The 20,289-nt window shown below is 48.6% G+C and overlaps 1 protein-coding gene across 9 annotated transcripts in view; it reads right to left on the bottom strand.

Moving 5' to 3' along the window:
• mtmr4 (myotubularin related protein 4) overlaps nucleotides 1–20,289 on the bottom strand; it is a 52,780-nt gene that overhangs the window by 10,676 nt on the left and 21,815 nt on the right. For 5 of the 9 annotated variants that reach the window (XM_035526855.1, XM_035526858.1, XM_035526861.1 and 2 more), the window contains exons 3-10: nucleotides 10,448–10,537; nucleotides 5,018–5,173; nucleotides 3,777–3,806; nucleotides 3,104–3,186; nucleotides 2,328–2,494; nucleotides 2,050–2,146; nucleotides 447–560; nucleotides 90–280 (exon numbers count right to left, since the gene is read on the bottom strand). In XM_035526855.1, the coding sequence (XP_035382748.1) occupies nucleotides 90–280; nucleotides 447–560; nucleotides 2,050–2,146; nucleotides 2,328–2,494; nucleotides 3,104–3,186; nucleotides 3,777–3,806; nucleotides 5,018–5,173; nucleotides 10,448–10,537 (928 nt within the window). The remainder of the gene's footprint in view (nucleotides 1–89; nucleotides 281–446; nucleotides 561–2,049; nucleotides 2,147–2,327; nucleotides 2,495–3,103; nucleotides 3,187–3,776; nucleotides 3,807–5,017; nucleotides 5,174–10,447; nucleotides 10,538–20,289) is intronic. The other 4 variants (XM_035526856.1, XM_035526862.1, XM_035526857.1 and 1 more) reach the window with 2 other exon arrangements.

Genomic DNA, 20,289 nt, shown 5'->3' with positions numbered 1-20,289 from the left:
TCCCTTTACCCAGGCCTCACTGTGACGATGTTGCCTTTGGATTTCAGCCCCCTCTGGTTACTGTAGCCACACCCTTATGGGCGTCTTACCGAAGTCGCTGTCGCTAGAGTCGGGGGCGTCGACACGGTGCCGGCAGGCTCCGCCCCCCCGCGGCCCCGGGTTCAGCAGGCAGGCTTTAGCGATGGAGGTGACCAGGTACTCGTCCTCGGTGTTACGCCAACCCCACCAGCTGATCTCAGGCTGACTACAGCGTGCTATCACGGCACCGTTCCTTACATGCCTGAGAGAGACCAGGAGGGAGAGGAACAGAGCGCACAAACCACTTCTCTGAGCCAAGATGAAAAAATGTAGGAGTCCAGGGAACACCTACACACTTATGTTTTACAATGAAGTATGCACACAATTGACCGTTTCACCTGTGTAGAAGGGGTGTGTGTGAGACTTACCTGTAGACCACTACAGGGATTCTCTTCCAGGACCTGAAAGAGGCCACGCTTTCTAGCTCTTTATCGGTGATCCACACTGGGACCAGCAGCTTCTGGGGATAACTGGAGCAGAGTCTAGAGAGAGAGAGAGAGAGAGAGAGAGAGAGAGAGAGAGAGAGAGAGAGAGAGAGAGAGAGAGAGAGAGAGAGAGAGAGAGAGAGAGAGAGAGAGAGAGAGAGAGAGAGAGAGAGAGAGAGAGAGAGAGAGAGAGAGAGAGAACATGGGTGGGGTTAAGGTTACACATGTTGAGAGAGAGAGAACATGGGTGGGGTTAAGGTTACACATGTTGAGAGAGAGAACATGGGTGGGGTTAAGGTTACACATGTTGAGAATATGAAGTGGAAGATGTGCGTTATTGTTTGTGATTGCACTTATCGTTGTCAGAGATGGTGCTTGTAAGCGTTTTGCACTTCTAGGTTTCAGCACCGATACCAGTCTTTCAACAGTACTCTAGTTTATTGGCATCTTGGACACTAACCTGCTGTTCTGGCTAGGACGTTTTCTATGAGTAAATGACAAAGCACTTTTATAAGTGGCTTTGGATAAGAGCGCCTGCCAAATGCTGTAAACGTACGACGCGGAACTCTCACCTGTCCTCTCCTACCTGAAACAAAGTCGATGACAAAACGCCAAGCTCGCAGGAGTTACGCATTCTGCACCCATTTCCTTAAACTTTGTTTCCAACTTCGTTTCTATTTTGTTTTTCCATGTTTCACTGACGAAGCGTATCTCGCAAACCAATCACTCTCACTCTCGCTGACTTTGAAAACTTCATCTGTTTCCTTCTCTCCCATCAACAACCTTTTTCTAGAATCTCCTTTACGGCTCCATCCCCTCGGGGGTTGCTCCAGGCACAGATAGGTGGAAACAAATGCGCACACAAGAATATGCACAACTGCACACACAAACAAGCAAATTAAAAAAAATGCAGGACCACAACCTGTAAATGCACATGTGCGCGCACACACGCACACACACACACACACACACACACACACACCAGTCTGTGCAGGCAAAGGTGTACTGCTGACTCATAGATCACAGCAGGTCCTGGCCTGTTTAATTAGCCACCTCCAAGGTGCCTCAGAACCGCGTGAGCGTGCACACAATCTTCCTTACTAAATGACTACCTCCATGTCCACAGGCTAAACTTCGCTCTCTGTGGCAACGCCCCCGGCTGATGTGATGCGTGCGTGCATCAGGCAGACGGTTGAATTAGAAGAACCACGCAGCAGTGTCCTTCAAAAAAATATCACGAACTTCATCCCAGTTCCAAAGACCTGCTCTATTCCCCTGCGTGTGCACACACCATCTGTTGCTCCAAGTTCTCTTCTCACAGCAATAGCAAATGCAAATAAAACAAACAAAACCCCACCAAGACGACACAGATGTGTTCAGAGGCTGATCCGAACTGTCAGATCCACTCGTGCAACAAGCACGCTCCCTCAAGAAGAGCGTGAGGGACAGGCCGAGAGTCTGAGACGTTAAGAGGAAAAGTGGTTTGGAATAAGACGGCGCCAGTTCAGACATAACGCGGGTGGGGGCGCTGTGGTTTGCTGCATACTTGTAGTTGCTGTTGATGTCAGACGCTCTCCAGGCGTCCTGCATGTCGAAGCCCATCCTCTTCACCTCCATCTCCATCCTGTGACGAACGTGATCGCCTGAGGTGCGGTGGTTAAGAGACACTGCGTTACACTCGACTGAATTCATCAGCATTAAAAATATCCATTTACCTTGCAACCGGGCAAACTTTGGCAGCAACGACGTGGATGCAAATAAAAGAAAATCTGCTGACGAACTTTGAGGTCCGACGGGCCGGGGCTTTGTCGCGTGCGTGCGTACCTGGCCGGCACAAGTGCAGATGCTGGTCCTCGTCGTCGGCACAGGCCCCTAGGCACCAGGCGTGGTATGCCAGGGCAAACAGGTCTTCCAGCCGTGTAGGGGGTGCTGTGGCCCAGTTGAGCCTCTTCAGCCACTCCTGACATTGTTTAAACGTGGAGAAGTGGCACCTGGCAGGGCCAATATTATGGCATCAGCAATCGCAACATTAGGAACAGATGAATTCTGGAAGTTAACATCAGTTAAAAGGAAATTCATCATTTCAAATAACTTGTAACGTAAAGATTCTAGCATACTGGTATGGAAGTATGCAAATGGTGGTGTTCCCACCATCCCACCAGGATAAAACATTCACCTGGGTTACATAATGGAAAACCCATAACATGAAAGTACCTAGCATAACCAGTTTCAGTGTTTCAAGTACTTTTAGATGTGTGCGTGTAACAGAGCATTCAAACAGAGCATTCTGTGTGTGTGTGTGTCTCAGCGTGGAGCTGTTCCAATTTGTTTTCTGTTCAGACATACTCCACCTAAGACACACCCCCAACTCCTCCCACTTCCCCAAGTCACAGAGGTGATGAACAGCACATCTTAAGAGTTTCTACAGGCCCAAAACCGTGTTTCATCTATGCAGTAGTGTGAACAGGGGCGTTAAATTAGAGGGCAGCATGGGACAGAAGGCTGGGGTGGGGGGGGGGGGAGAGAGAGAAACATGGATGACCATATTTTTGAGGGTCTCCGCACCACACTGCGTTAGAGGCGTGCATGCGTGTGTGTACCTCACGACTTTGGAGTCCTTGCAGACGATGTGCAATTGAAACATCTCTCTGCTCTCCACGCTTTCAATCAGCCTCAAAGGCACCTGCGACAGAGCGTAGCCAGCGATCACATGACTGACAGGAGTCAACAGGAAAACCCTCACACACAAACCAAAGTGACTGATCATACACAGAGGAAGTGAACAGCTGCACACTGATTAAACTCCAGCTCGGCTGGGGACAGGAGCTGCAGGCACGGTCCTAGACTTTAACACCACCAGGTCTCAGCATCGGCAGGAAGCGTTACGAGACACGGCTGGACGAGTCTTGGCCACGCCTCTTTTCCAGCGTCCAGGGCGAAACGCAGGACTCCTGATCTTACTGTGGATCTCGACTGGATCTAGGACACAGAGTCCAATCTAAGAGGAAGGATCTCTGCTAACTAAACAGACTGGGATTTTCTTTAGGTTAAAACCTAAAAAGCACTGATCTAGTGTTGAGGACTGAGCACCAACACACAGGATGGGATAACTGATCTGCCCCCTTATTCAAGGAATTCTGTACTGGCCCTGGGGGGGGGGGGGAAGGGGGGGGTGTTGTGAGAAAGCAAGGTAGGTAGAGAGAGAGGAGAGAGAGAGAGGAGAGAGAGAGAGATGTAAGGATGGGTGCAGTGGAAGAGTGAAGGTGTACTCACAGAGATCTCCGTGTCCACACCCGGGTACATCTACCACACACCAGGGCACAGACACAGAGGGGGGTGAATGGGGGAAGAGAAGTAAGGGGGTCAGTGAGAATAAAGGCAGGAAGACAAGCAGGGGGCAGGCAAGGGAACAAAAACTACTAAGCAAAACAGGACAAAATGGAAGGACAATGCAAAAATGTGGACATGTCAGGTGCAAGCTATACATGGCATGGAAGTCACTGGCAGTGAGAGGAGTTCACACACACACACACACACACACACACACACACACACACACACACACACACACACACACACACACACACACAACGGCAGGACGAGGTTCACGGGAGCAGATCCATCTCCGGAATTAAAAACGTGAGGGTGTTTTTTTCGGCCAGTCACCTGGCTGCAGAATGAAAGGGGGAATGACCGGCTGTTTGGATAACCAACAGAAGCACCACAGATGAATCACACACACCAGGAGCTCAACTGGTTACGTCAAAAACCCGGTCATTATGCTGGGAGATTTGAGACAATAGATATGGAACACTAACGTCACTGCGTCATCTTGGTCAGTTACCAGGAGCGGAACAATTTGACTGTCAGGGAAGGAATATTAGAGAATTCACCCAGCCAGTATGGCCGGTTTTTTCCTTCATATCAAACAAAAGGGCTCATACACAAAAGGGCGCGTGCTCATAAAGGCATTACGTCAGTCCAGACACAGGTGAAGCCAGAGGAGTCGTGCATTAACAGGGACAGGCTCTCAGCAGGACCGTATGGTCCGGGGGGAGCACAACGGGACCACCGGGCTTTGAAAAGAAGGTTCCGTGTCGCCGGGCAAGGAGAATCAAGGAGGTCTCACCGGCCCCCTCGGGGTGGGGTTTGGGAACCCAGCTCATGCCCGTGACTCTGGCTGGCCATGGGGTTAGAGTTACCGCTGTGGGTGGTCTAGCATACTTCCAAACAAACTGTGGACAAAGTGCATGGAAGACTGTTCCGGTCTGTCCCACTTGGGCAAACTAATTTCAGCCGCTGACTTGACTCTGCTGCTGTGCAGCAGAGAGCCTGACGCGGCCTTGTGGTTGTGGAAATCTCGTGGCGTTTGCCTTCTTTGGGTTTTTCTTTCATTTACAGATGGACGGTGCATACGGCGTGGTGCGTGTTAGTGTGTTAGTGTTTTAAGGTCCAATATTACTTCATCAGCTAATGTCAGTGGCGCGTTGAGGGGCAGACTCAGTCCGGCACACCATTGCTTCGTGACCCAAGCGTGCGTGTGGGGCTCGTACGTTGATGATGGAGTCTTTGAACTTGATGTGAAGTCTGTAGTTGGAGATTGCGATGATGGCGTCATCGGCGCGGCCCAGAAACTCGACCCCCTCCCCCTGAAGGACTGGGAAAGGTACCTGGACACAAACACGCACACAGTGCCACATGAATGAAACTTGATATTTGATCGTTTGCATTTAAGGAGAAACCAGGATTTTGTTAAGCATTATGCATCAAGGTGAAATTTCAAATTACTACAACAGGAAAAACAGCTGCTTCTGTAAAATTCTTCTGAAATAAACCAGCATGCCCATTCCAAAAACACAAAGTAATACTCTAAACAACCCTGAGTGTTAAACACCTAGCTTTACAGAAGGAAACATAAAATCAATCATTGATGAATCAAAAGTAAAGTGAAGCCGGTAATCCACTTCCAACACGTCAGTACTGAAGCCGGTAAACCACCCCTAACATCAGTACTGAAGCCAGTACACCGCCTACAACATCAGTTCTGAAGCCAGTACTCCACCTACGCCAGTTCTGGGTAAACCCAGTGCACGAAGACTTTTTCCACACTACACACTCCCTGTAGCTCCGGAATATTCCGTTCAGACAGTCCCTGAGAAGCAACAGGACAAATGTGGCTTTAATTTAGTCCACGCATGATGCCGTCCTTACCTGTGTTTTATTTTTTTTTTACGGTTACCTGACTGTACGTTGCCATCAGGGAACCACTCATGGGCTATGGGTAAACGAGGCCTCTTGTGTAATGCCCCAGCGCCCTGTTTGCATGAACTGGTGCCAATAAACAAGTTGTCCCGAGAGGAGGTCAGTCTTTAAAGCTCTCGGATTGAAGCAGCAGTGGGGTGGCTGGGGTAAGACTAAACAAAAGGCGTGTTTGTGCGTGGCGGCCGGCTCTGGGCACAAGGATTTTAAACATTTGGGTTTGGTGGGAACGAATTACGGTTGGACAGGGGCAGCTCTGATACATTTCTGCCAGTGTGGGACAAATTTAACCCGAGTGGCTGCAGAGTGGAAACTTTCAGTGTGTGGATGGGAGCTGACCCTCAACCCTGCAGTACAAATTAGGGATGATGGCAGAGATCTTTACCATGGTTTAACCATGCTTTACAAGCAACACTCTGGCTAATTAGGCAAAAAATATATAGAACATAATTCAAATAAAGAGAAAATATTCGAGACACACACACACACCATTGTCAAAAACTAAGTTAAGTCACGTTCAGTTTCTATGAGTCAACAGAGAACAGCAATACATTAACATGTCAAGTCAGCTGGCTCGAGAGCACCAATAATATTAGCTAAATACATCTCCTCCGTTAGTTAATCAAATTCTAAAGCACTTTAAGAATCTAGCCTAACGGTGACAAAAAAAAACAAAAAAACAAACAAAATACAATCGCCCCGTAGATCTGGGTCTTCACTCGGAGTGCGTGTGCAGAGATGCTGCAATTATGATTTCCGTGTTCATATTAGACAGTGGCATGAGCTCACGATAATCGAACCGCCAGACTGTGATTGTAGGGGAACTTCAGTGCACATGCTAGGTGTTTTCCTTTAATATCCGCATGCTAATGGACTATAGGTACCAAGCATCAAGTCTCAGCTTCCAGACACGGATCCCTTACGTCTGCCGATGAGAAAAAGGACAGGAAGACGCAGGGTTGGACGCCGTGTTCCTGACGGACAAGGAAGGACAGGCGCGCTCACGCACGGGATTTAAAATAAATAAATGCAACCGTAGAGAGAGCGAGCGAAAGAACAGCAGAGATGGAGAGGAAGAGAGCACGCACACACACACACACACGCGCGCGCGCTAGGGAGCGAGTGAGAGCCCTTACAGTTAATCCACTTATCTTCCCACTTCTCTCATTCAGTCTCAGTAGGATTCCCCATGAATCAGCACGGACCTGCTTAAGTGTTCCAGACCCAAAAATATCAGAGTAACATCCATGTTGAAAGGACACAACCGGAGTACATTTACACATTCCTGAAGCTAAAAAGACAAACGGGGTGCTCGGATGCGTTACAGTGTAAGGGTGTGCATGAGAGGGAGTCCGGAAGGCGCGCAAGAGATGGACGCAAGCATGCGTGAGTGCGGCCTGCCAAAAGGGCCTTGGGCTGGGATGCTCAGATATTTCAAAAGAGCAAACGATGACTAAATCACCAGAAACCTTCAGCAGAAGGATCCATCGAGCTGATAAAAGATTGGTGTTTCTCCCATGTCTCTTCCAACATGTCCCTCACACATACACAGAACAAACATAAAACGACATTTGCCAATCACCTTGGCACGACCCCAGTAAAATAAATGCAACCAATCAGTCAAAAAGAGCTTTGAAAGCGCTACAGCAGGCAGAGCTGTGATTGGCTGTCTGGAAGGTCATTGGGCAACAGAGCTGAGTGGGTGGGCACAGGGCTCAAGGCCCACCGCGCGCACTGCAACATGACAAGCATTCTGTACTGTTGCTCCCACCATCATGTTTTTACTTAAAATCTGAACAAAAATACAAGCCGTTTGCTGAAATGGTTCCTTAGGATTCAAGACAGTCCTGAATCTCTTCTCTCGCTCACGTGTCCACCCAGGACACGTTACTGCCTCTGTTCCAGACGCAGGCCTGCTGCTGCTGGTATCGCTAGCGGATTTAGGCTTCAGACTCTTCACGGAACCCGAAGCCGGAACGTTCCCGGCGAAGTCTCTCCGAGACTTCGGCGCTGCGGGATGTCGTGAGCTTCCGCGATGTCCCGCGCTCCTGCCCATCGCTCTTTTCTCGACCGTGTCCGCTTCGTCCCTCCGTCGTTCTCTGCGCGAGCATGAGTCTCCCACCCTTTACCTCTCGCTCATGGGCGTCCGGGGTGAAGAAACGCTGGGCTGGCGTGCGGTACACCGATGCAGGGAGGTGAGCACGATGTACAGCTCGGGTCCCTTCCACAAACACCCATAGCGCACGTATACGAGCGTGCACAACCATTTAGCTGTGCAAGGCTGCAGCTTTTATATACAGCAGAATAAAATGACAGTTCTAGTAATCATCTGTATAGACAAAAGGGGGGGAAAAAAAGCCTCTCAAATGTTACCAATAGAGAACTAAAAAGACTTAAAATAAGCCAAAAAGCTTGTGGTGTGTGCATGTGTCGGGGGGAGAGAAGGGGATGAACAGCAAGAGATGAGCCAATAGCTCTCCTGAACCAAGTCAAAGGACTGATTTATCTCATGATCTCCCTCTGCACACCAGTCCAATTTCCTGCCTGTTACTGACCTGGGGCCTGCGATTTATAGTGGGTCTGGAACAGGACTGCTGTACACACACACACACACACACACACACACACACACACACACACACACCTGCCTGTCCACGTGAGATAAGATCGACAGCTTCCGTGCGACAGCGTGGCGGGCGCACTGGCCGTTAATGGCACGCGTCAGTAATGAGTAACGAGAGACGCGCGGTCCAGTAGAAAGGCGTGTACAGCCCCTTCCACGCCACGTAGGACATCTACGGTGGACGGACAAGGTGATCCCGGGATGAGCTGCAGTATGAAAGGGGAGAACACTAGTGTCACCAGGAGAGAGGCTTCCAAGACCTCTCGGAGAGAGACACGCAGACGAAAGACCGAAGGAACAAGAGTTGGCTCGCGGAAAACCAGAGGAAACCGCCCCCTAAAAAAAAACAAACACGTGACGGCTATCTGCAAGCTATAGTATGAGAGAATGACGGTGCGCATGAGATGGAGACAGATGGAGAGAGAGGGAGGGAGGGGGCACACAAACCTGTGGGGGGGGGGGGTGGGGGGGATCCAAACGGCAGCAGGTGAGCAGAGCGAAGCGCGAGAATGACAGTTATCTGCTCCTAATTAGAAGTCTGGAACTACTGTGAGAGCAGGCTGCTGCTGCCGTGAAAACCTAGACATGGATACGCGGGGGGGGGGGGGTAGTCATTCGGCTGATTTCAAAAGACGATTCCTTCATTCCAAAATAACCTCACAATGTGATGTGCTGCTTGGTGTCTGGCACACGCCGAACCCCTTCCCTGATCTGTTACAGGAGCAATATGCATGCAGCGAGACCTTGCAGTAAAGGACTTGAAGTCTTAGCTAAAATCTAAAAATAGTAACGCGTGCTTGCAAGTACTCCAAGAGGAACCGCAAGCAGTAGCAATGGTGGAACTGGATAAATCAGTCACTAAAGGAAAACGAAGAAAAATGACTAAAGCAATACTCAAATTATAGTCTAGCAAACATGAGCATCTGTAAGTTACTGAAAACTGGCTTGAAAGATTCGTCCGGGTCTTTGAGCACTAAAAAGTGCATGCAAATACCCTTGAACTGCGCTCCCCAAAACATGTTTCGTTAGACCCCACGTCAAAGCCATCAGCGGTTGTGCCGCGTCGCAACTGGTCCGTTGGAGCGTGGCTCGCCAGAGGTGTTCGTTAAGAAGCGAGTGAGGAAAGCTGAGAGAATGTACGGCAGAGCGCGGGTGAGGGTTCGGCAGGGCCCCCAAACTCTTCTGGTGCAGGAGGCATGCGGGCGAAAACACTACTGGCGCTTCAGACTCGCTCGGAAACCAGTGTGAGGCACAGGTCGCTCTTCCTGAGGGTCACCAACGATTCTTGCTGGCAGTGCCGGGAGCACTTCTGAAATAGTGATGCGGAGTTCTTGTGTGAACATGTACGTATACATGGTGTGTGTGTGTGTGTGAGACTGTCAGAGAAAGGGGGGAGACTGAGACCGTGTTCCCTGCTACTGCATTCGTTGTTCTAAATGAGCCCTGCATGAGATCACTGCTTGGATGAACTCCAGTGCTGGACCTGCACTTCTCTTCCTAATGATCAACCCCCCTCTCTCTCGCTCCCTCAGCCCTTCTGTTACCCACACACCCCGCTACCTCTGCGCTCTCCACTTCAGTCTCAGTTGTTCTCCAGCTCTCTCTTCCTCCACGGGGCCAGCTAATTCACTCCACGTAATTGGCCGAGCCGGACGAGGCTTCACTAGTGTCTCGGCTACGGGCAGAGGTCGCATACAAGCACAGACGGCCGTTGAGGTTGTAATACACTGGGTTCTGGGTCGAGACTAATGAATCCCCCCCCTCCAACTTGAGCGCAACGTGAAAAGATTCAGCTGAACACCTACAGGAGACGTTTCAACACGTTTTATCCCCCACTTTGCTTCTTCCATTTCTCCCCAATTCACCACTTCTTTCTATCATTTTTTCTGCTGGCAAACCTCCTCCTTGGTTCACGCAGGAAGACTACAGCACATCCAACACTATTAACCGAAGAACACGCACACAGCACTGCTCCCTCTATGCGTGTGTATGCGTTACTGGTTTCGGTCTATTGCTGGGAGAACCGGAGCACTTTTTGGGGGGGCCCCGCCCCGACACTCACCTGCAGACCATCCTCCTCCTTAATCAGCTCTTTCTGGGGGAACAGGTCTTTGGCCTGGATGTACTCCAGACTAGGTGGTCCTTCCTCACCCTGCAAAACAGCAGCACACTGGATTAGGACGACACGCGGATTACAGTTTTCCTTTTAGACATGCACATCTGAGCACGTGCGCGCATGGGCGTGTGTATGACAGGATATCTGAACTTCAGAGCAGATGTGTTGCAGAAAACTCTGCACCACACTGCGTTGCGCTTAATTATTTAAGCACCCCTTCATGCTGCTTCTGCGCCGTCTCTTTCCCTCACACACACACACACACACACACACAGGGGCAGAATGATCTCTCTCGATGAACACGTGCTAAATGTGCCTGTCTAGAGCTTCTCAAAGTGACCCAATACAGGGCTGCAGCACAAGAGTAATATCGCAACAGGCAGGCGACAGATGCTGAGTGTACTGCAGGCAGATGTGATCAGACCACGTGACTAAACCCAGAGGAGGAATTTGAATGCTGCAGTTTGAATCCTGCGAGGCAGGCGAGAGGCGGACACGCGCAAAACGACCTGGTGGCTATGACGGTAGCGGATTCCGAGGACGTTCACGAGGCGTACCGTCCGTTGACGGACTACGCTTTAAGCCGGGCGGCAATCTGCCATCGCGGGGCGACTCCGCCGCGGTAGTCACGTAGCAGATCACGTAGCGGCAATCTGCCATCGCGGGGCGACTCCGCCGCGGTAGTCACGTAGCAGATCACGTAGCGGCAATCTGCCATCGCAGGGCGACTCCGTCGCGGTAGTCACGTAGCAGATTAAACATTGACCAGGGTGGACCTTGGGCAGCCGTCCACGCCGTCGCGGGAGGAGGTCAAAGGCCTCCCCTTCGCACAGGAGACCACCACAGCACAGGAGGGGTCAGCAGTGTGAAGTGGAGCCGTTGCTTGTAGGGGCACTCATAGCCAACTCTAAACAGGGCCTCAGGGCAACCTGACGACATTCATGCGCTGTGAACATGATGAATCTGAAAACCGCTTGCGTAAAAGCCTTGGTGAGAGAAGTGAACGGGCCCAGCGGCGAGCCCAGAGGCCCCTCCGCATTCTCTGAGAGAGTTGTATGCCAAAAGGCCACGGAATTGGTCCAAAAACAACCACTCCTGCATGCACCCCCCAGCTACTCAGGGCTTGCAGAGACAACCCCATTTGTGAAGATTTAATTAGTTTGCCTTTTCACAATCATTTTCAATGCCTTAAAAACTGACCTGAATGCAGCTTATTGGGTCTGTTAGCAGGTTAATTAGAAGAAAACTTTTAGTTCTGCACCATTTAGAGTTGAGCACTGATAATCAAATCAATCAATCATCGATACTGCTGTTTGATTCTAGACTGCAGAGCTTCTAGTGAACTTCTAGGAACCTGTCGGAAGGGCCCCGCAACTCCTTATCCAATAGCCTTTCATGCTAACTGGGAAAAGCATATCCGCTAAAATGATTATGGTAAAAAAAAAAAAAAAAAAAATTTATGGTTTTCACAGCGCAGAACATGAGCATTTCGTCTTCCCGACCCAACTACAGACCGAGCGTGCATACAAACTTCCAAAAGGCCGCTTCAACCTGTGCACGATGCCTGTTCCAAATCACATTAGAAGAGAGAGACTTTGTGCGGACATGTCAGTAGTACAACACACAGATGCAAACTTCAAGCCAAGTACAAAACGGGTCAGCTAGCCAAAACTCTGGTCTGGCGTAGTAGCCCTGATGGTCTCTGGCATTTAAATGACCAGCTGCAGAAGTCATACAGCGCACATCAGTCAAGGCTCACTGTGAAGCAGCTCAGGCATTCCAGTCCAGAAGATCAAAAAAGTAAGGCAGGACACCAGCAGGTGCTTTACAGGCAATAATCAGGAGCAATGAAGCAATTGGGTAACGGACACCCCCCCCCCCCACCCCACCAAAGTCCAAACAAACAGGGCATTTCAACTTGTACAGAAACCCAAGTAGACTGCTGCAGTCAGCTGGAGGTCAGTGCCAAAAAGAGTGGAATTAAATGGTTAACGAAACTATATTGAAATTATATTACTATATTGCAATTGAATATTACAACATTTGCATATTGCAATTGGGTCAGGATGCTCATGGCGTAGAGAGAAACGTTGCACTCCATATCGGGGCCTTTGCGAATTGCAGCGTTGTCAGTACTGCAGAGGGCTATTGATCAACAAATGACATATTGTGCAGTCCATGTGCCAAAGTATCAAAGCCTAGAAAGAGTGATGGGACCCTCCATGGGGCAGCTTGAGTATTTGCCTCGCTGCGGTTTGTTTTATTAGTAAGAGAGCGAGCAGCGTACACACACACACACACACACACACACACACACACGGCTGGCCACACTCGAACCTCTCATCCTTAGATTCCCCTTAGAGCCAGATGTGAGAGTTCTTATAAAAAACAAAAGGTCAGCAGCACACCGCGATGGGACACAAACACACCTACCTTCATAACACACCACCACACCCAAACAACAGATGTTAGGAGGAGAGACAGACAGACGGCAGAGGTGGAGGCAGCCAGACGGGAGGGGAGAAATGGAGGGGGGTGCAGGACTTTACAAGTACCTCTCCAAACCGGCACTAATTAGACCCAGAACCCTGGAGACACTGCCCCAGTCCTGCCCAGCTTTTCTGAAACCCTTTCAGCTACACGGTAAAAGGGGTGGTCAACAGGTTTTAATATCACCACGATACTCTCACTAGACGCCATCACGGTATCGCTAATACTTCTTGAACAAGGACAATTTTAAAAAGGGGATTTAGAGCAAATACAGAAAGCCTGTAAAGCAATTGTATCAATGTTAAATGAATTGCAAATAGCTGATGGGATGTTAGCCTGTTATACCATGAAATTTTCTGTCAATGTTTCTTTTAAATTCAACATTAATTTAGATGAAAGCAATTTCATTTTGGAACTGCTAAATAAAAATGGGTCTTTATTTTAAAACATGGCACTACTACGTGCCGATGCAACTTAAAACAAACCTAAATGACGAATAATCCTAAACACATGTACAGTGAAAATGTCTTTAGGAATCATGATTTTATATTTACTATTTCATCCACCCCTCTCATTAAGCCCCTCACTCAGATTTTGCACAAAATCAACCTCCTGTCATTGATGTTCAGCCAGCACTTAAGTGGTTTAGTGGGCCCTACTTCAAAAAGGCGTAGAGGTCAGTCTGAGAAACAATGACTCAGCATTCCAGCATTATCTAACCGCTGGTCTCAAGGCTGCTCCAAGTTAACCTGCTTTCAACCACCCCACCCCCTGAATCTTATTCTTTCCAAATATCACAACTAACTTAGCACTTCTAATCTTTGTATAAACTCAGAAATCTGGAAGTGTACGGCTGCTCCTCCAATTTCCACTCGACACGGCTCTCCCCTCGTTCCTCTGTCCTTGGGGGAGGTGCTTCACTCCCAGCATTCATCAGTGCCGGGAGACGGCACGGCACGGCGACAGCCATAGCCAGACACCACCTGCGGAGCGCAGAGAAACGGATCGGTGGAGCTCTGGGCGCCGCCAGACACGCGTTAGCTGTCGGGTTCAAAGGAACAGGCGGGACCAACAGGGAGCCAACCTAGCCAGACACGCCAGCTGTGCATGCGGACCAGCAAGGACCTTTCAGTTCAACGAGGCGCTGGGGCCAGCTGTACTAAATGGATTCAACTTGTGATCATCAGTCAATTAAGCAATTATTTGATCGACATGATACCATGTCATAATGCTAAATTAATTGGATACACTAAATTAAATTAATCCCTTTCATTTAAGACTCAGGAGACGCACACACCTTCAGACTCAGGAGACGCGCACACACACCTGGGCCAACGTGCGATGAAATTCTCATCTGCTTCTTGGCGCACAAAAAACAACAACAAAAAAAAAAAAACGTTAGCCAGGAAATAAATAGGAGGTCGGGGGAAAAAACAAAACAAAAAAAAAAACCTGGAACAACCCTTCATAAGCCGTAGCCCAAACAACTTCATCCAAATTAGCCTCCTGAAGCTAAGTGTAGATGCACTTCAGACCGAGTTAGTCGAGTACATTAAGAGAGATGTTAAACTCCAAAATGTTAGCATTTCACCAGTGTTGAGGTGCCCAAAGCAGCTGTCCCTCCTTAACTCAACACCACACTTGTGGTAAGGACCTCCACTGTGGCTCAAAGTCTCAAGTGTGGCACTAAGGCCCCTGGCCGTTTGGCAGGGGGGTGTACTGTCGCCAAGGTGGACAGCTCTTGTTTGGGTGTTCGATGCAGGTGTCTGCATCAGGTGTCTGCATATGGGTACACAGAAAGCCACCAAATGACCACGCATCACCTTGCTTACACAAGAGTGGCCAAAAGACAGCCTGCATCGATATCCCGGCAACTGCTAACATCCCATAATATTTCCACCACATTTCATCTCCGCAGGATATCAAATACGAAGAGATGCCCCGGTGCCACTTTGTTTTGTCCTGATCAAGCGAGTGAGGAGTGGTCAGAGGGCTGGATGGGGTGTGTGTGGAATGGGGGCGTTGCAGACTGGCAGCTCCTCCGTGGCTTTGGCATGGGTGTTCCATCTGTACGTTCCAGGATAGCCAAGACATAAGCCTGCCTAGGATTCATCTGGGATAGACGCCACATGAACCGCAGTCACAAAGACTGTCCGAATGAATTTGCCAACGGGCTACACACAAAGAACAGAACAGAAGAGGAAGCTGGGACTGCTTTCGCCTGATGATCGCGTGGACGGTCGGGAGGGAGAGATCTCAAGGCGGCACGTCTATGTGGCCAAACCTTTTAGTTCTGCATCATCGAACCTCGAGCCGCCAAATACATGCGACGGCACCAGAGAGCACCGTGGGCTAGCGTCTGCCACCAACATGATTAGCGTCAGCGTCGGGAGCAGTCCGTGTGCCCGTTTTAAACTAGAAATCCTAGCTAGACAGGTGTGGATGTAGAAGCGAAAGACAGATGACTCGAGTGAGACGCAGGGAAGCCAGACGGCGCTAATAAAGCACACGGGCACGGCCAATTAAGTTTGCCAAACGCGGCCTTCACTTCCACGAAGCACAAGAGGGGAAACGAAAAAACTCAGACGCTCAGCCGTTGCTCCGACATCCACCGACGCTCAGCCGTTGCGCCGACATCCACCGACGCTCAGCCGTTGCTCCGACATCCACTGACGCTCAGCCGTTGCTCCGACATCCACCGCAAAGCCTTCGGCATCCACACGCTGAAGCGCTAAACTGGCATAAATCAGCCAGAGGGAGTTGGCAAATGACGCTGAATCTCTGAAATTTAATGAATATTGATTGTTTTTTCAAAACTTTCCCGTTCACATATTTCCAAAGGCTCCATTAAGCCGATGAATGGAATTCCAGGCTTTCCATTTATTCTTGGCATGATGCCATAGTGAGTGGGAGATGATGGTGTCTCAAAGGCTTCCAGCAATTGTTCGATCAGCAAATGGATCGCCGCGAGAGCCTCTCTTGTCCGAACAGTTCGATTCCTCCTCAACTGCCCTCCCCCGCTGGGATTAAATTGCATCTAAAATAGTCATGGGCTCTATTTAAACTCATCTGAAATGCATGAGAAAGACTGAGAAGATGAAAAGGTGAAGAGCTCAGAATAATCATAAAATCTCATTTATCACGCAAAAAAAAAGAAAGCAGTCAGCAAGCTTAGTTGTAAAAGCAGAAAAAGGACATGCAACATCCAACAGGTGACCTCCTGTTGTCATGAATGAATTGTGAGGAACCAAACTAAAACGCTTCAGCACACCAGAAGTGTACGGCAGTGCGATATATTCTTAGTCGTCACAATACTGACCTAGAATAATGATATACCAGAGAGCTACAACATGCAAATGAGCCTTTCAATAAAATACACAAACAAATAAAAAATTTGGGCAAGCAGACCACATTTTGCTCAAAATAATGCAGGGCGGTATTTACCAGGTCACGTCAAGAGTTCAAAGTGTATACTGCAAAGCATATGCCCAAATTGTTCATCCCGTTATAAATGTGTTTCTAAATTAAATCCTAGAATCAGTATTACTGTTGAGTGAGTGAAGCATGTACCCTTTAATAGGGGCACAACAAATAATCATCAACATGGTTCATTAAAATTGATGACCAACTTACTTGCCAAATGGTTTAATTGTTGAATAGTTGGTGACATCACTTGTGTTAGTCGAGTTAGTTAACTAATGGTAAAACTAGCCATCTTACTTCAAAGAGAAAATGAAAACCGATCAATTAATTGTTGATGGCGCTGAACACACTAGAGTGGTGTGGAGATGGTGGCAACACCACAGAATTCGGCTGGAGACAAACACACTACTCCGAGAACGGGGATAAACTTTGGGGTATTCCGGTGGGAACGGTAATAAAGTGTTGGTTATCGCCACGGTAGCGGCATGAGTGTGGTCTGCCACGCGGCTTAATCCAAAAACATCCTCGGCTTCAGTGCCAAGTTGAGTCCTTCCTTTGCGCAGTGGATAAAGTAGCGCTGGAGCACGTGCTGCCGCCGAGTGCACAAATTCAGAGAGCGATGGAGAATGACACTTTCTAAATCATGAATTCTGTCTATACATAGGTGCCCAATGTGGGATGCATGCCAGTTAATTCAAACAATTTATGGGTTTGTATAATTGCATTCAAGCTTGATTTTTGGGGGGTGGAAATACAGCTCTAATAATTCACAGCTCCATTTATCGTGAAACTGGACAGATAGGCAACATTTATAACTCATTCTAGAATCAATACCCAAATGTCTTTTAAACGTAGTCTGAAGAGGAGCTGTGCTTGTAACGCTAACATGGATGGCTTTCTTCCAAAGAAGACACAGACACACACACACACACACACACACACACACACACACCTTCCCTCACTGAGCTCAGCAACAATCATGGTCAAAGACATTAAAACATTGTTTCAAGAAATGATTAAGCAGTTGATTAAGCAGGAAGGATGAATACATCCTTCCATCCAGAACTCACTTCACTCATTTGATGTTAAAGAAATACGAAATTTTCTGAAGATACAAAATGTGTCTCATTTTCTCACGCACATACATACACACAGAATAGTGTGCATTTGATATTACAAGATTGTTGAAGAAATACAGGTTTCTGTCATTTGATTAAAGCATTAAATGTCTAGAGATTAAACCCCTGGGGTCTTTGCACTTCAAGATGTTGACCAAAATCTCCTGAGATCAATAAAGGTAAATCAAAAATAATAAATCAAAAGCTCCCCTCACGCGGACGGTTGATATCTGGACCAGTTGTACACGGACTGTTCTGCCATTTCATCAGTGAAGTTTGGCGAACTTTGGACCTTGCCATCATGCCTCTTGAGAAGAGGCATTCTGGAGAATCCTCCTCTGGAGGAAGCGGTGGCAAGAATCCTTAGATTTTGCCTACCAGAACAAGCGCGGTAGTTCATGTGGCGGCAACGGTGTGCATGCTGGAACAGAAAAGCCTGCTGAGCCTGTCCGGGGCACTGGGCGCACACTCCAGCTCATGGAGAGCAACGCCCTTGGAGGACCCAACAGGGGCTGGAGGAAACTTGGGAGTGCCTCAGGAAGAGCGAGCTGGCCAATACCAGAATGAAGTTGAAACAGCAGCAAATGAGCACACCACGACATGCCCCGACATCCTGGATCAGCCAAAGATGGAACTATATATACTAGAGAGACTCCTGGCACAGCCCGCTACTGCCACTCTATCCGATCCTGAGGTAACTCCGAGCCGAAGTACTGTCGGTCCCTTGAAGCCAGACCGATGAGTGCTGCCTGAAGAGCTGACAAGCATTTCAGCTTCTTGACTGAGCTACCCATTACCTGAGTGGACATGAGAATTGCAACGTTTGTCTTCTGCAGCCGGTCAAAAGGGTTGCAACGGTTCATGTAAACCCAGGATAAGCACCGTTGGCTAGTGCAGAAAAAGGGATAACGGAGATTAGACTCAGGAGTCCTTGCTATCAGCGAAGTAAGTGTTACATGGTTGGGAGCATTGGCAAAAGGGTCAACGTTCCAAACAGGGAGGGAAGTTCGGCACTGGATAACCTGTCCGACTCAGACAGTGCTGGCGAAGATCCACCCCAGGAGGACCACAGGATCCAAATGGTGAGAAAGTAAGTTCAGATGTACTTCCGTGAGGCAGGAATACCCCAAAAATGCAGATGGTGGGGGGGAAAATGAGGGGCATTTTTCCATACCATCAAGATCACCTGGTCAAAGCACATCTTCAGTGCAGAGGGAACATATTCAGTCAGGGAGCCTGACATATAGCCTAATGTACGGGCATAGGATGCTTGTTTGTTTATCTACTGTATCAGCATGAAGGTTCATGTATTTCTTGTACAAAGAATTCATGTCAGACATCCTCGAGCTATATTTAAAGCCGCCAACTAAAGATCCATTGAGTAATTGCGCAAGTCGTAATCTGAGTAGTTGATTGTGTTTCAATAATTGATAAAAAAAATAAAATAAAAAAAATCTAATCAAAAAGAGCTGTTAGTTGCAGCCTTTCCTTTTAACCCTGACCACACCTACCCTTAAAACCCCAACAAATCATGGCTCTCTCCAACCAATCATTAGCCACCACTGCGTGTTTGTCTTTCCCTCTTTCACAGTGTTTATTGTGAAGAGTAGGGTAGCCCCCTGTGCCTGGACACAGTGCTATTTTGATGAAACTGTTATTTGGGGCTTGTGGAGGGAAAATGCAGCGAGAGGGGAGTTGTGGAAAGAAGGATGCTAACGCACCTGCCTGCCTCCTGTCTGGGGCCCCGCCCTCTATTCATCTGACATTCTAGAAGATTCTTTCGCCGGCATGTCCCAGGCAGGGGTGATGAATCGGAGCTGGGAACCGCGAGCAAGACTGCGGGGATGACTCACGTGATTTAATACCAGCCTCTCGGAGGTCCGGAATGGATCCCCGGAATGAAACCTCTGTCCAATAACCGATCCATCAGTGTTTGCGCCCATCCTCCCTCTCTCTGCCCCCGGACAACCACCCCCCGCTTTGCTACCCACTCCAGGCTCTTAGTCTACGACTAGCCGATCCGTGCTGCGCTCGCCGACCTTAGGCGGAGACCTGCGCGTGGTAATGCCTCTGATGGAGCAGGCTTCTGACAGACAAGGGGTTAAAACACTGAAAGATTATTAAAAACCATAATCACCACCAGCAACCAAAAAAAAAGCCCCTTTGTGTGTCAGCAAGTCTGAGAGGGGCCGTAACATCAGAATTATGAGTAGCAATCAGGTCTGGTGGGGGGGAAGAAGAGGAATAAAAAAAATTAAAAATAAAAAAAATTAAAAAAAAAGCATGGCGAGGGAGCAAAAGCTTAAAACAAAGTGCCACACTCGCACCCACCCACCCACCCCAACCTTCAAGGGATGCGCATGAACACTGAGAATTATCACAAAGAGAAAGTAATGAGGGAGATAAGAGCTACTAATCCCTGGCAGGGCTCACAGACAAGAGCAGACAGTCTCCAGCCATAGTGCGATATGGGATCATTCCACTTGGCACAAATACTTGGGAAATAATAATAATTATTAAAAAAAAAATTAATTAAACCTTTTTTTTATCCAAGTGGAACAAGACTGTGTGCGAGCTTGTGCAATGAACATTTAAAAAAATGAACACAGTGTAAAATTAGAGGCCAAGTGGTTAGACCACACCCCCCCCACCCCCACATGCACGTGCGTGCACACACACAGACACACACAAAAGGTCATTGTGAAGGTCATGTGGGCTTCTTCTGCCCCGCACCACACCACCTTGCTAGAAACGTAC

This window comes from Electrophorus electricus, chromosome 6 (genome assembly GCF_013358815.1).
Source record: "Electrophorus electricus isolate fEleEle1 chromosome 6, fEleEle1.pri, whole genome shotgun sequence".
Taxonomy (NCBI): Eukaryota; Metazoa; Chordata; class Actinopteri; order Gymnotiformes; family Gymnotidae; genus Electrophorus; species Electrophorus electricus.
This window is presented reverse-complemented; position numbering and strand designations above follow the sequence as displayed.